Source organism: Chelmon rostratus, chromosome 14 (assembly GCF_017976325.1).
Source record: "Chelmon rostratus isolate fCheRos1 chromosome 14, fCheRos1.pri, whole genome shotgun sequence".
In the NCBI taxonomy this organism is placed as follows: Eukaryota; Metazoa; Chordata; class Actinopteri; order Chaetodontiformes; family Chaetodontidae; genus Chelmon; species Chelmon rostratus.
The window spans coordinates 20514394-20530625 of NC_055671.1; the positions used below are offsets into that span (position 1 = coordinate 20514394).

At 39.1% G+C, this 16232-nt stretch overlaps 1 protein-coding gene across 1 annotated transcript; it reads left to right on the forward strand.

Moving 5' to 3' along the window:
• The first annotated feature begins 3312 nt into the window (after positions 1 to 3312).
• Positions 3313 to 10309, forward strand: cdx1b (caudal type homeobox 1 b). Its single transcript, XM_041951602.1, has 3 exons — positions 3313 to 3814; positions 9146 to 9294; positions 10070 to 10309. Exons 1-3 carry the CDS (start codon positions 3313 to 3315, stop codon positions 10307 to 10309), a joined length of 891 nt encoding a protein of 296 aa, XP_041807536.1.
• Positions 10310 to 16232: the final 5923 nt, after the last annotated feature.

Consider the following 16232-nt stretch of genomic DNA (forward strand, 5'->3'; position numbering starts at 1 on the left):
AGTAGTCCTATACTGTTGTATTTTTGTAAAGATCTGTGTACTTCTTTCACCACTTTTTACTGAGCAACATCATCATTCATCGTGTTTGTGTCACCTGATGAAGATAACTGTAAATATTTACTCTCTTTTAGCTGTTTTTTTTTTTTTTTTTTTTTGGTCTCGAACAACTCCTGAGTGAAATCTCTGGCTCTTCAGCCGATTAATGCGCCACAATGTTCACCAGCGAGTCTCTAACTGTGCTTGCTGCTGGTTGCTGCTGAGCAGGTGTTCAGCGGCTTTTTACAGCTTTCTCTCTGAAAATGATGTGATGTTAGCGCTGAGAGTGAACCAGGAGAGATAAACCATGAGCTGAAAGTCATTATAAAGCTCCGTTAGGCTGAGGGGAGCTGCAGATTCAGCTGATTATTATCTGGAGGTTCATCAGAGACACAGACACACTGCTGTCACTTCATACTTCATGTTACTTTCTCAACGAGCGGAGCAAAGTGGAGCTGTATAACACAGTCCTCCCCCAAAACATGGTTTGTAGTCTCCAGCAGTAGTGGAATATGGAAGTACTGTACTTGAGTAGTAATTTGAAGTACTTGTACTTTACATTCATTTTTATTTCATTTCAATTTTACACTACTTTATTATTCTGTTTCACATCTCAGAGGCAATTACTTTTTTACTCTATTACATTTGTATGATATTTTTAGTTACTAGTGTCTTTTCAGATTAAAATTTTTCATACACTTCCTGTCCTGAATGTTTTACTTTATTGAATTAAAAACAGGGAGCTGATAACTTCAGACGCCTCCTCTGTTTTACCTTCAGTTCAGAACGGAGACGAAGCTGCTGCTGACCCTCAGGTGACCTCGCTGCTTCCTCTGTGTGTGTGTGTGTGTGTGTGTGTGTGTGTGTGTGTGTGTTGTAATTACAGGCCGACTGACAGGGAATTTTTTAATTGACTGATTTGCCTCATTGGATCGCATATTTTTTTTATATATAAGTTTGACAAACTGTGTTGTAAAACTGTAAGGATTAAACTTTATTTTATTTAATATTTTTTCTTAAAGTACACATAAAGATGGAATTTGTGCACCACATATGACATAAAACCATTTATATTGTATAAAATATTTATACCTATTTCTTTCCTTAAAATGTCTTTAAATTAAACATAGAAGAATCCCAGACCATGGCAATGTTTAACATTTCTTTTTTTTTTAAATTATAATTACTTTTAGACATGAAGATCACAACAGACTGAGCGATTTTGGCTGATAATTAAAGTGCCTTATAAATAAAGTTTTTTCTTCCATTATTATCATTATTACTGTAATTTTGGGTATCAAGCAAGCAACAGAAAATACCAACATATAGACAAAGGGACGGATTTTCCTAAAACATTAACTTTTTAGAGGTTTTAAATGCTCCTGCACTTTGAAAAATAAAACACATTTATTTGTAAAGCACCTTTTAAACATGGATGCGCGTCAAAGTTTTTTACATGAGGTGGATAAATGCATTTAACAACATTTAGAAAGACAATCAATTTAAATAGAATAAATTAGAAAACTAAATACAAATGCACAAACATAAAAGGACCAGAGATACAGTTTGCTTTTATTTATCTTATCAGTTGTGGGGCCTCTTATTACTGCACTGCAGGGTCTGGTTTGTCCATTTGTATTTTATCTAATTGAAATAAGATACGGAGATAAAATCAAAATATAATGATAGAAAATATAAAAATATAAATTCAGGCTTTACATTTGACTGAATATGAAAAATCTGGGTTGAGTTATGAAAGCCAAAATTGGACCAAAATAATACTTTCAACACTTATAACTCATCTCAAATGTCTTATTATATAAATGGATTGCATTCTGTTTGACTTCACTAGGGCTGAAGTTTCACTGATCTGGTGTAGTTAATTGTTGAAAACGAAATTGAATTACATCCTGAATTAAGTTATAAAATGTCTTTTGATTCAGGTAAAAGTAGCAATAGTTTGCTGTAAAAATACTCAATTACAAGTAAAAGTCATGCATTTACAGCTGCACTGTCACTGTGCTGTAACTCACCTGCAAATAAAAGTAGTAGAGGACAAAATGGAACAAAATGGAAATACTCAAATAAAGTGCAAGTATCTCAAAACTGTACTTAAAAAAAGTATTTATAAAATACCATTGATTTCCTTCTAAATTGTGCAGCTCAAATATGTCATTAATTCAATAAAATAAATAGGAAAGAGTTATGGTTTTGACTCTTAATTAAATAATTTTTAAGACTGAGTATCAAGGTCACTTGGGATTTATTTCCTATCACCTGCTTTAATTTAACAACAACAATATTAAAATTAATAATAATAATAAACTCATATAAGGTCTAAAACAGTCAGATCAGAGTCTGAAAACACCCTGTGTCATATAAACTTGCCTTGACTTTAGACTACAATTCAAATGTGATTTAAAACATATTAAAACTGACAGTGAATTTTGAAATTAAAGTGTTTTAACACAGTAATAATAGGGTTTTTCAAAAATAGTGTTAAAGTTCTTCATGACAGCCCTGCATTTTCATGTTTTTACGGAAGAATAAACTAAATCTTTGGCCTTTGACTTTGACAGAGAGCGGAAATGAAAAGGAATAAATAAATACATGAGTATATGAATGAATGAATAAATGAATGAATGACGCTGACCTGCCGTCACTCTGACTGACGACATGTTAGTCCTTTTTTTCTCATCTCTTTACCGTCATTTGTAAGTTAGCCTCTTTTCCTTTGATGGCAGCCTTTGAAATGCAGCAGCCGACTGTCATGCAAATGCAGGCCGATAGAGAAGAGACTGCAGGCCGGGGGAGGGAGGGGGGAGCACGGGGGATTGATGGAGGGGTAAGGGAGGCTAACCTGCTGTGGATTTTACTACTGACTGCTACTAGTATTTTGACTTTAAGTGGATAAAAACATTTGGTAACCGGTAGGTTATATCTGTGATAACTGTGAGGATGAGGAGGATGAAGTGGAGGAGACGTGAGGAAGAGCTACAGAGGAAGAGAGTGAGAGCGTGAGAGAGAGGGGGGGAGGGAGATAAGAGCAATAAAACAGCCCATGTGACTCCAGAAGTTTTTAACGGGCAGCTGATGGAGAACCCACACACACATATACACACAGAGAGAACAGGTGGAGGTGTGGACAGGTAGAGAGGAGAGAGAGCATACACAGTGAAGCTCACTCAACCTGTAGATCAGGTGAGCCGGAGAGGAGAGTGGAGAGACATCAGGCTGGATCCGCAGTATGCTGAGGGAGTTCCCTCACCTGGAAAGATGTACGTGAGTTACCTGCAGCTGGATAAGGACCCCACAATGTACCCGCACCAGAACCCGGTGACCCGCCACCCGGGCCTCAGCCTCAGCCCGCAGAACTTCGCGGTCCCGGCCCCACCGCAGTACTCAGACTTCGCCGGCTACCACCACCACCACCACCACGGCATCAACAACGACCTGCACCCGGCTCAGCAGGCCGGGCCGGGCGCCGGCGGCTGGAGCTCGGCCTACCCGCCCCCTCCGCCCACACGGGACGACTGGTCGTCGCATCACTACGCCGCCGCAGCCGCGGCCGCCGCGGCCGGGGGGCCTCCCAGCGCATCCACCGTGCCCGGCGCGGTGGGTCCCACCCTGGGATTCAGCCCCCCGGAGTTTACTGGGCAGCCGCCTGGTTTGCTGCCCGCTTCCCTGAACTCGTCGGCGGGGCAGCTGTCCCCCGGATCCCCGCCGAGGAGGAACCCCTATGACTGGATACGACGCAGCTCCGCACCGCCCAACCCAAGTAAGACCCGGGGTGACATTTTCATGAAGAGGAATTATTTATTATTTCCTGTAGATAATGTTATTATATTATCTCTAATATTTTTATAAAGACGTGTGTGATGAAGGTGTAGCATCTTTTAATTATATGTAATATTCCTGATACTGCTGTAATAGTTCTAAACTCTTTGGATCTATTTAATACAACTTAAATCAAGTTGAATTTGTTAGTTGTCAGTTATAGTGCTTTTATAGTTCTTTTATTCCCAGTAACACACACAGACTGCCAACAGACTGTCTAACATTTCAATAGAGGACAGATAGCAGCGTGATACTCAAATGTCTGAACATTTGTACTCAGTGCAGATATCAGCAGCAGCAGCAGCCTGACGGGAAACAGCACTTCTACTGTTAATTAATGATGTGAATGTGAAAGTTCATGGATTTCTAACTTTTCTTCACTGTCAGCACTTCATAGGAGCAGTTTCATAAAGCTGAAGCGCTATTGTAACTGAAAAACAACAATAATGATAATAATCATAACAATTATAGTGTAAAAGCCACTTCATATTTGTTTCCAGTGTCAGTCTCACAAACAGCATTATAGTTAAGATAATAACTAGAATAATACAGGCTGTATCAGATAATAAATTACTGATTTATACCGATTTGATATTGTCTTACTTGATTTAACCATAAACATAAAGACTTTTACTGCTCCTCTATTTTATTTTGTTAATTTATTTATATGAGTTTTCTCCCATTTTATTTCCATTTAACTTTTTCAGCGAGGTTTTTCGTGTTGCACGTTGCTGTGTTAAATAAATTGGTGTTTTTCGTCTTTTTAAATAATCTCACTTGATTTTGATCCCTGTGTAAACTGCAGCTGTGCAGCTTCATCGATCAAAATATCGCATCACCTGCAACCGGGGAGTTGTCAAAAACAAACAAACAAACAAAAAACTATGAAGTGAAGTTTAAAGTATGTCGATATTCTTGGTGTCTTGTCCCTGGATAGAGGGTAAAAATCTTCCCACCGGGTCCCACCGGGTCCCGGGCCGTCCTGGCGCGGATCAAACGTGTGAGCCGGTTTGAAGCCGTTGTGATGTAAATGTCCGACGTGACTCCGGGCGGCTGAGCTCGGCCTTTGTCCTCCGCTTGTCTCCGGGCGGAGAAGACAAGAGTTTACAAGAAAGTTCCCACTTTGAAGTGTGAAGTGTGACCTGAGTGTCTCTCTCTGTGTGTGTGTGTGTGTGTGTGTGTGTGTGTGTGTGTGCGTGCGTGCGTGTGTGCGTGCGCATCTGACACCACCGGTCTGATTTTGACGACTTTGTTTTTCAAGCCTCACCTGGATTTATCTCACAAGGTGCAGCAGAAGAGGTTCTACTCAGATCTTGCACTTGTACAAGTAGTAATACCACAGAGTGAAAATACTAATAAAAGTATGTAAGTATAAGCAGCAACATGCATTGAAAGTATGAAAAGTAAAAGCACATTTACTGTGCAGTAAAACGTTCTGTCTGTTGCATCTTACTGCTGCAGGTGTTTCAGGTTGAGCTCAGTTTAACTACTTTATATACTGTTGGCGAGTTTAATCTACAGTGATGCATCATATTCTAAGATGATCATATGTTTGTTGTGTCGCTGTCCTGTGAGAACCGCGTATCTCTAAAAGGTTTCATGAGGTCAGAAAAACAACCTGTTTTCATCTTTGTGATGACACATTTTCCAGCAAAGCCAAGAGACTTTTTAAAGAGTTTACTGAATTTATGAAGCAGGAGAATTTTCTCAACTCCTAAAGGAACACATTAAAAAATTAACGCATCTGGACATACATGGTTTTCACAGGAAGAGGATGAAAAATCGAAATCTGAAAGATAACTAATAACTGAAGCTGTCAGACAAATGTTTTCCTCTGAGATGTAGTGGAGTAGAAATCTAAAGTAGTATAAATAGAAAGAGTCCAGTATAAGTACCTATAATTTGTATGTAAGTACAGTACTTAAGTAAATGTATTTAGTTACATTCACTGCATACTGCAGCTCATTCTGACTCAGTCCCACAAACACTGTCCTGCTGCCCCAAATACCAAATGTGGATCAATCCTCTGCTGAAAATAGTCCCCAACAAATGCTCTTTTTCCTCGTTTGTTTGATAAAACTTAGAGTGAGAGGTTGTTTTGAAAATTACTAAACTTTTTTTTAAATGAAACAAGATATTGATGAGTTTTTTCAAAGGATTTATGCCTTCAGTAGGAACCAAAGTGCTTCGAGTTGAGAACCACGGACAGGAAGTCAGAAAGTATCGAGAGACACGCTGTTGGTTTATATGTTGAACTCTTTTCATGATCACATCATTTTAGATGGATTTTAGAGAAGGGAAAGAATAATTTAATAGGGTTTTATGGCTGCAGAGGTGAAGACGTGAGAGTTAACCGTTCATACCGTTCACTTTATCTCCTGTTATCTTGAATCATGAACTTTGACTGACATGTTTGTTTGCCGCCAAGCCAAGTATCAGGAAGATCAGAGTTTCCTGGTCATAATTATTGACTTCTTGGAAACTGTTAATTACAGCAGCCTCCATGTAACAGAAACAGAAAGCAGCAAGACAATGGATGCATGAATTGGTTTTACCTCTTCAGGAATCACTGTTTGGTGCTGGATTAATTAAGTTTGACAGTTTCAGGTAGAAAAAAGTACAGTATAATGAAAGGATTTCATAAAGTACTCCTAACATTGTAAAGAGGGCCTTTAAACAACATTGAGATAATTGTACAAATATTTTAACAGTTACATTAATATAAAGAAACCTGGAGAAAGAACATTTAACAGACTTTTTTGGGGTGGCTTTTGAGACTTTTTACCTCAGTATTTGTAAAAATCCTGGCTATAGCCCTGCTCATAGACATATGCCACTTTCTACTCTACTCCACTACATCTCAGAGGGAAGTATCGTACTTTGTACTTCACTACATTGATCTGACAGCTTTAGTTACTAGTTACTTTACAAATGAAGCTTCTCACAGACAAAATATATGAAGAGTTTATGAAATATGTTCTTTTCTTACAAATTAAATCACACAACAGTTTATACAAGTACAACTGGAATGATAAATCGATTAATAAATTACTTGATTGACAGAAAATGAATTGGCAACTATTTGATAATCGTTTAAAGTAATTTTTCATTCGAAAAAATGTAATGTTCACAGCTTTTGAAAAAAAAATGTAATCATGTTGAGTTTTGGACTGTTGGTTGAACAAAACAAACATTGTGAAGACGTCACGTCAACAGCAAAATAAGTTTTAGCTTTTGAACTTCTTCACATCGTAAAAAGTTTTCTGGCAAATATCACACATAATTAAGTCACACATAATAAAGTCATCATTCTAAGAGGTAGATGAAGCATGTTCCATACTCCAAGCTGGGAAAGGTCTTTAGATGAGTGATAAGAAGGGAGTTTGAATCAAGTTGTGGTTAGCTTAGCTTAGCACAAAGACTGGAATCAGGGGGAAACTGCTAGCCTGACTCTGTCCAAAGTTAAGAAATAATTCTGAAAGAGCTTGTGAAAGTGAAACAGAGCTGCACTTCAGTGTGTGTGTGCTGTTGTTAAAGTGTGTGTGCACAGTAAACCTCGCTCTTTCTGTCTCTCTCAGACAGACTGAAGAGCTCTTTGATTTACGCTCCTTCATTAGCGTCTCTTCTCTCTCAGCTCTTTATCTGCCCGAGGGAGAATCAAACTGTTGGTTTTTACTTTCCGACAAATGAAGCAGAAAGTCGACATTTCGGACAGATGTCCTGCCTGAAACTAAAATGTTTGAGTTGTAATTCGCCCTGGTGACCGATTAGAGGACAGACGGCGTGTGTTTAAAAAAGAGAGACACATCACTTATTTAACTGTTGTGTGTTTAGTGTTAATATTGAATCAGTGCGAGTTAAAGAGAGCTGAAGGCCGTTTAATTAACTTAAACACTGTGTGTGTGTGTGTGTGTGTGTGTGTGTGTGTGTGTGTGTGTGAAATGTACCTTCTCAAAGTCTGCATTTGTACAGAGATAGTTGAGATTGTCGGTCAGTATTTCTGCTGTTACAGTTAAATGTTTTAATGGTTAAATAAGAACCCGTCCGATCTGGGTCCGACCAACAGAGCATCATTTATGAAGGCAGTTTGTTTCTGCCATGTTTGGTTGCTTGGTTGGTTCCTCTGTAGCAGGCTTGTATCACTTCATTCATACTGGACAAATCTGCAGCTCCAGTACTGACATATGAAGACGTGAAGGTCGAGATGGTGGATGGTCGCGTAGCACGTCCAACTGTCATGCACGAGACCACCCATCAGTGTCACTGTTAAAAGTGACAGTGATTGGCCATTTTGATGTGTTTCTAATAATTAAATCATGCTGTCTAGTCATGCTAGCAGCTCTGTCAGGCTGTACGTAGGCACAGTGGTGTCTTCAAGCTAAATGCTAACATTAGTATGCTAACATAAACAGTGACGTGACAATGCTTAAATGTTGATGTTTATCGGATATAATGATATGATGATATATTCTGTGAGATTCAGTTTCGACAAAATCAGAAAATAGTGGATTTACAGGCAAGAAGTCGCCAGGCAGCGGAAAGTGGAAATTCTGAATGAATGCATTTGTGGATGTATAGATACATACAGTCTCATTCTCATGACTGGGTGAATATTCCTGATGTTGTTATGCACGATTTTAATCCTGCAAAATTCAGCCTTATGCATTTGGTGTTTTGGGAAGCTTTCCTGCTCTTCAATAGAGATTGAAACAAAGCTCTGACCCTGCATGCTAAATGAAATTTAGTGGTCATTTGTCCACCTCATTGATTCCACTTCAACAGCTGGACCCTCTGACAGTGTTTAAGTTGAACTGTAGCTCACGAACACTGAGTCCATAAATGAATAAAAGCAGATAGGGTTCAGTTTATGCAAATCCAGCTGAGGCAGGCTGTCTATTTGAATACAGGAGTCATGATGAGAACACAGGACTCCGTCAGTCTGTCCAGGCACTGACATCAGTTTATGTGAGCGGTTTATAGCACATAATATAAAATACTACGACTCCATATGCTTCATTCACGTTTTTACATACTAACAGGTTGTCTGTGATTTTGTGCTTGAGGTGGAATTATAAACGTGGGAGCGCTCAAGCCACAAAATTAACTGATTAAATAAAAACTCATAATTAATCCCTCAACTTAAAAAACTTAACACTTCTTAACGTCTCCATGCTATATGAAGCAATCTTGTACAGATTAAACAAACAAGATATAACACGTTTAATGAATTGTTTGCGGTGTTTTAACCTGGTCGTGTTTCTGTGTTTTACAGATGGAAAGACGCGGACTAAAGACAAGTACCGGGTGGTTTACACCGACCACCAGCGGCTGGAGCTGGAGAAAGAGTTCCACTACAGCAAATACATCACCATCAGGAGGAAGGCGGAGCTCGCCACAGCGCTCAGCCTGTCAGAGAGACAGGTACACCACAACAACACAGAAGAATATATGTAAACCTCACAAATCCACAGGTTTTAAATAGTTTTTTTTTAAAGCTCAGTAATTTCCTAAGACAGCGGGTCACTGTTTTTATCAAACGTTACTCAAACAGCAGGAAAAAGTGTATTTGTCAGGGACTATTTTCAGCGGCGGATTAATCCACATTTAGTGCTCTAGTGAGTCTCTGGGGCAGCAGGGTGGTGTATGTGGGATTGAGTTAAAATGCACTACATTGTGCTTGTTCGTGGTAATGAAGGAACTTGTCACCCAGTGCTGCTCACTGATGTGTTTCTATGGCGCAGAGGAAGAAATTTATCAGGCTTTGGTACACACTGTACTTGTTTTTAGCCAGGCTAGCATCGGGGATGGCAGTGTTGGTCTGTCTGTCCATCACTTTGGTCCTGACTGAAATATCTCAACAATTAATTCATGGATTGTAATGACAGCTGTTTGTCAGCAGGCTAACTAGCGCCAAGCCTGTTAGTGTGCTGTTGCTAGCATGCAAAAGCAGGAGGTGCTAGCACTGACATTGAATTTCAGCTCCTGCTCCACCAAAAAGCCTTAGATTGAGTAGCAATGAACTTTATTTATAGTAAATGGGCTAAAACATGCACATACACTAATATGGTCCTTTTAAAAGATGCTTAAAAGTTATATGTTATTCTGAATCATAGTTGTATCTGGTTAATGTAAAATCACAATGCAGGTATTAGTTTGTCTAAATACAAATAAAAACACCCTTTTTTTCCTGCTCCAGGTGAAGATCTGGTTCCAGAACCGCCGGGCCAAGGAGCGCAAAATCAACAAGAAGAAGCTCCAGCAGCCGGCCTCCTCCACGACCACGCCCACCCCTCCCACCGGCACCAACGGCAGCGGAGGAGGCGGCAGCCTCCATGGAAACAGTGGGAGCAGCGTCGCTATGGTGACAAGCAGCAGTGGCAGCAATGGGCTAGTGTCCCCTTCCTCCCTACCTTTGAATATCAAAGAGGAGTACTGAGGAGGTGGGGGGAGAGATGTTTTATTGGACACTGATGTCGGGGAGGTGGACTAAAAATTCTCCCCTACAAACTGAAAAACTTTTGCATCACATCCTGCTCTCCAACCTGTCTGTCCGCCCTCTTAAAGCTAAAGTTCGTAAAAAAAATTGAGAAACTGTCGATGGGCGAAGTCACCAGCGACAGATAATTCCTATCTGTGATTCCATGTTTGCTCTCTGGGATGTCGTCAGCTGGCAAAAGGAAGTTCAGCCTGTCTGGTTGCTTTTATCTTTAAAACTTTAATTCAACTCTTCACTCGTGCAAGATCCACCGCTGGGTCCATCCCTGCAAGCTCGTGTTGTTTGTCCAAACTCACAGAACTTAATTTTAAGTTCCAGTGGAGATCGAAAAGTTCCCAAAGATATCAAAATGATGTACAAGACATGTTGAATATTTCCATTTGATGGAATGATGCAGCCATAAAACATGTCTTGGGTGTGAATATTTCACTCAATTTATCATTTAGCTTCAGTGAAGAGCTGCAGCAAACAGATACAGAATATATATGATACTGTCAGACAGTGTGTAAATTTTTTTTTAACTCTAAAGCTACTTAAAAAGAGGGATTCTCAGGGTAAATCCAGTTTCCAGATGTTTGTTTTTAGCTTAATGATAATGCATTTAAAAACATATATCCTGCTTCACTAAGAAATGTTTCCTCAACCTATAGAGGGCAATAAAAAACCATGTCCACTATCAATGTGACTGTGTCTGCAGAACATGTGAACCACAAACCTTGGTGGTCAGGTAAAGTGTGGTCAAGTGTGAGGAGCTGCTGGTCCTGGAAGTGTTTTTCTTTACTCTGTTTTCCCATTTCAGATATTTCTTCAAACAATATCTTCATTGTTACTGAACATAGAAACTAAGGGTTGTCCTTAAACATGTTAAAAAAATCATCAGAAACTGAACAAAACACGATGACATAGTGACCAAATTCATCCAAAAGTGACCCACTAATCAAGACCGTAATCATCAGCTTCCAGTTCCTTAATTTTTTATGTCCCCAAGCTTCTTGTACCTTTGACTTCTTTTGCTGTGCTGGTGATGCAACCTGGTGAGTTTCACACTGATCCGTTCTGTAGAGGAGCTCAAACTGTGAGCCATGTAAAATTGTCTATGGTAAAAATGAATGGGACTTATACTTCCAGAACCAGGTGTGCCTAAAATTACTCCTCCCACTTCACAACTCTACAAAACAGATCATCTGAAGGTCACCTGAAGGCCATCTCATCTGAACTTGTCCTGAAGGTCGTCTGAAGGTCATCTGAAGGTGTTCTGAAGGTCACCTGAAGGTGTTCTGAAGGTCATATGAAGGTGTCCTGAAGGTCATATTAAGGTCATATGAAGGTCATATGAAGGTGTCCTGAAGGTCATATGAAGGTGTTCTGAAAGTCGTCAGAGTTTTCTTTCCATTTCTTTCTGGGAGCTGATCAAACTGATCCATCTGACTATCAGCAAACCATCTGCTCAGCTGTCTTGTCATTAACACATATGGGACATGTTTCACCACATCTGCAACATGCGACCTTCTATTTGCATCATGACACTTTCTTCTCGCTCATCTGGACATGTTTCATGGATCAAAACAGACGTCAAACTTGCAGCCTGTGCATGAACATGTGAGACCCTGATAGGACTCATACATTTATCTGCAATGTGTGAGAGACATTCAGCTTGTGAAACGTGATACTGGCAGTGGTGGAAGAAGTATTCACATCCTTTACTGAAGTAAAAGTATTAATACCACACTGTAAAGTTACTCCAAAAGTCCTGCATTCAAAAGTTTACCTAAGTAAAAGTACCAATGCGTTAACAGCAAAGTTGGGTTATCATCAATATTGCTGATGCATTAAGCACTGCTTTACTCTTGTAGTTGGTCGAGATGAGCTAATTTAAACGTTTTTTTTTTCATTTTTCATACCCTTCCTGTCCAGTGAAAACCATGTAAATCCTCCTACTTGTTAAGCTAAATAAATAAAATAAAATAAACCAGCCAGCAGTAAATGAAGTGGTTAAAATTAGCTCAACCTTAAATATCTACAGTAGTAAAATGCAACACACATATTAATGCACCAGTAACATTAATGCAAACATATCAAATATAACAGTAAAACACTGACAGGTAACATTTAGTACTTTTACTTTGCTTCAAGTACATTTTGCTGTTAATATTTACATACTCTTATTTTTGAATGCAGGGCTTTTACTTGTTGTGCAGTATTTTCACAGTATGGTATTAGTACCTTTATTTTCAGTGAGAAAAGGATCTGAATGTTTGTTCTACCACTAGGAAACACACCTGAAGCACCTGACAGGCTGCACAGGCTCGTTTTCTTTTCTGCTCCACATACAGTAACTGTCCTGTAAAAGACTCTGATCTCATCCATCAAACTTTATCAAGTTTATGTTTTCCAATGAAATTTGAACACTGTTAAACATTTTAAAGTGGCTCAACTTAGGAATGTATTTCCTGAAAAATGTGAGTGCATTGAACTTAGTGATGTAAAGGAAGCTGAGTTCATTGAGACACGAAACAAGTTCAGTCAGCACATGTTTAGTCACACTGACTTGTTGAAGTCACAAACCCGAGGCCACAAGAAGAAACAACTATGACTTAATTTGACTTGTATTAATGACACACAGCTACTTTCCACCATTGTTTTCTTTAAACTACAAAACAAAGGGCGTCTCTAGATCAGTTCACCTGTCAAACAATCCACTGCAGGAAGTTATGTTTTTTTAAAGTTAATTTGTTGAGTTTTTAGTGAACTCAACTCATTCAACTCGTCATTTCAAGTCAAGTGAACTTGCCACCATATGTTCTGAAAATGAAAACTAAACATTTTAAGTTGATGTAACTTGAAATTAATAAAACATATATTTGCAAGTTAAATGTCCAGTGTTTCAGATTTAGTGTCATCTACCGGTGAGGTTGCAGGTTGCAAACATTGGCTCATCCTCCTGGAAGCTACGGTGGCCTTCAGGTAAAGGAAAACATGAAAGCTGCTCTTGAGATCCAGTGTTTGGTTTGTCTGTTCATGGCTGCTGTAGAAACATGGCGGTGGAACATGACAGACTCGTGGAAGAGGACCTGCTCCATCTGCAGATACAAAGAGCTCATTCAAAGATAACACCACCGTCCAAGGAGGAGTTGCAAGCAAGGGTGATTCTGAGGACCATGGCGACTGGTGTGTTGATTAACAGCAAGATAAACCTGTTGGCTTATTTTCAAGCGTCGCTCAAGACGCTAGTGTTCTGGTGACATTGATGGGATTCAAGTGATGGATTTTACATAAATATTGTTGCTGAAGCTGAATTTCCATCATGAGGGACCACTTGCCTCGTCTTCACTTATTTTCTTGCAACTTCTATCATCTAACAATTTCAGATCGCAAAGTCACCTGATATCTGACGTCCAACATTTATCAACACAGAAAATGTGCCAACAGGCTGTGCCGTCATAAATCTATAGATTCAAACTGGCCCAAGCAAATATATCCACATTGTACCTGTTGAGGCCAACATTGGCTCGATGGCCCCACTGCTTTAACAGGTCATTTGTTGGTCAGTCATTTAAATCAATTCAGTATGTCAGTTTAATGCTTTTTGTACATTTTCCTGATTATACTTCATACTTTACTTGAGTAACATTTTCCATGCCCTTATAATACTTGACAGTTGTACTTTTACTGTAGTAAAAGATGTGAATACTTCTCCACCAGTGATGACTCTTATTCAGACATCACACACTTTTTAAATAAGCAAAGGAATTAAAAAGAGAGAGAGAACCAATCAAAGCAATAAGTTTCAAGACAACAAATAACAAATGAAAGACAAGACACCTACACACACCCACACACACACACACACACACACACACACACACACACACACCTACACAAACATATTTGCTAATTGATGCAGCAGCAGTTGAGGTGTGGTGTCCAAAGGGCGAAGAGGAACACTGGGCAAACAGAGCACAGGATCCTGCTATCTACTGCAGCGTGTGTGTGTGTGTGTGCGTGCGCATCCATATTGTGTAGGTGTGTTCATCTGTCCTCACTCAGACCTTTGTCCTTCTGAGTCCATTTTACCTCCAATAACAGTCCTATCTTAACACCGATAGGGACTATCAGCAGCGTTTGTGTGTGTGTGTGTCAGTTGTTCAGACAGCCATCTTGAACTTGAGGCCCTAAGCAGTCACTGTTTTAAACTTGTAACTCCATTAAAAATGCAAAACATAAAAACACTACCAAACGTGTGTCTATTTTAGCTGGTAATTTTGATAGATGATTTAAGATTTTTCCATAATTTGGCCTAATGGGTGCATATAGGTTATGTGTTAAATTTAAAAGGTCCAAGGACGGAGCCCTGGGGAACTCCACACATCATGTTGGTTCCTCTGGATACATAGTAAAGTGTGTAATTTTCAAAATCCTATTTTTTTCCACCTAACTTTCACCTTGTAGCTATTGATTCAGGTTGATTTTCTCCCAAAAATCTCTCTGAACATCGTCATTTTACTGCACATCCACCTTTACTCTAAAGAGAGAAGAGAGGAGTTGATGGAAATGTTTAAGACACTCACCTGAATCACCTGCATTTATTATGATGGTCTACAGCTGTGCTCAGTGCAGCAGCTATGCGTGAAAAAACGCAGCCCTGCAATTCATTTGAATGAAGCCAGTCCAGCAGTGCAGGGCGCTGCCATTGCAAGAGGCCCTGGCAAAAAAAATGCTGAACTAGACTTAATAGGCCTTCAGAGTCCTTCAAAGAGGTTTTTTTGAATTCAGAATCGTCGGCTTTATTGACTAAGTGTGCACATATAGAGAAAATAAGATAAGGTAAAACTTTATTAATCCCCAGCCGTGAAAATTTGGGTATTACAGCAACATGTAATAGCAGCTGGAAAGAAAAATTGCAACAGAGATAGATAAATTCAAAAAGCAAAATACAAAATAAAAGTTGACTATATATATATATTCAGTATATGTACATATTATACAACTATATTAAAAATATATATAAAAAATATGCTTTGCCACAATAACTGTGGAAACATAGCCATAAAAATATACTGCCAGAAAGAAACAGATGAAGTACAATGAAGTTGATTCTGGTTTAACAATGCTCTCGATGCACTCAAGGGAAGAAAAAGGTCATATAAAAGAACAAAAAAAAAAGAAAAACCAGAACACTGAACAATTGTATGTGTGAGAGGAGCAATATATACATGTTAAAGGTCACAAATCTCAAATTAAAACCATCAAATATGGGATGGGGTCCCCCAAGGATCCATTTCAGGGCCACTTCATTTCTGTACATTTATGATTTTGTGAATTCCTCTAGTAATGTTGTATGGTGCAATACTGCTCCTATTCTTTCCCTTTTACCAGCAATCTGCTTTCAAACATAATGTTAAAAGATTCTGCTAAGCAGATTATGTTCAACACATGCTAAATCTGCAGAGTAATGTAAAACAATCTAGATGTTAGGGCCCTTGTAGCTGCATGTATTTGTCAATGTAAACATCTCTAATGTCCAACTGAATACTAATTTAAATCATCTGGTTCAGTCCACCATTAAAGTTTTGGGCTATTTGCAGTCCCTCCTCGTGCTGCTTGCTTGTAAGTCTCCAGATGTGTAAAGATTTAAATTAGAGACCAAAGTAAAATCTATACACAGAATATACATTTACACATCTGAGCACATTAAGGACAAAGAGAGTACATCCACGTTGAGAGTAGCAACGGCTGTGCTCCTATTTCATTTTTGAGTAAACAGAGCGAAATGAGAGCGGAGCTGCTCGGTCTCTGCCTCTTCACCACCATAAAGTTTATTGAGGGGTGGATGCAGTAAAATGGTTTCACCACAGAGACACAG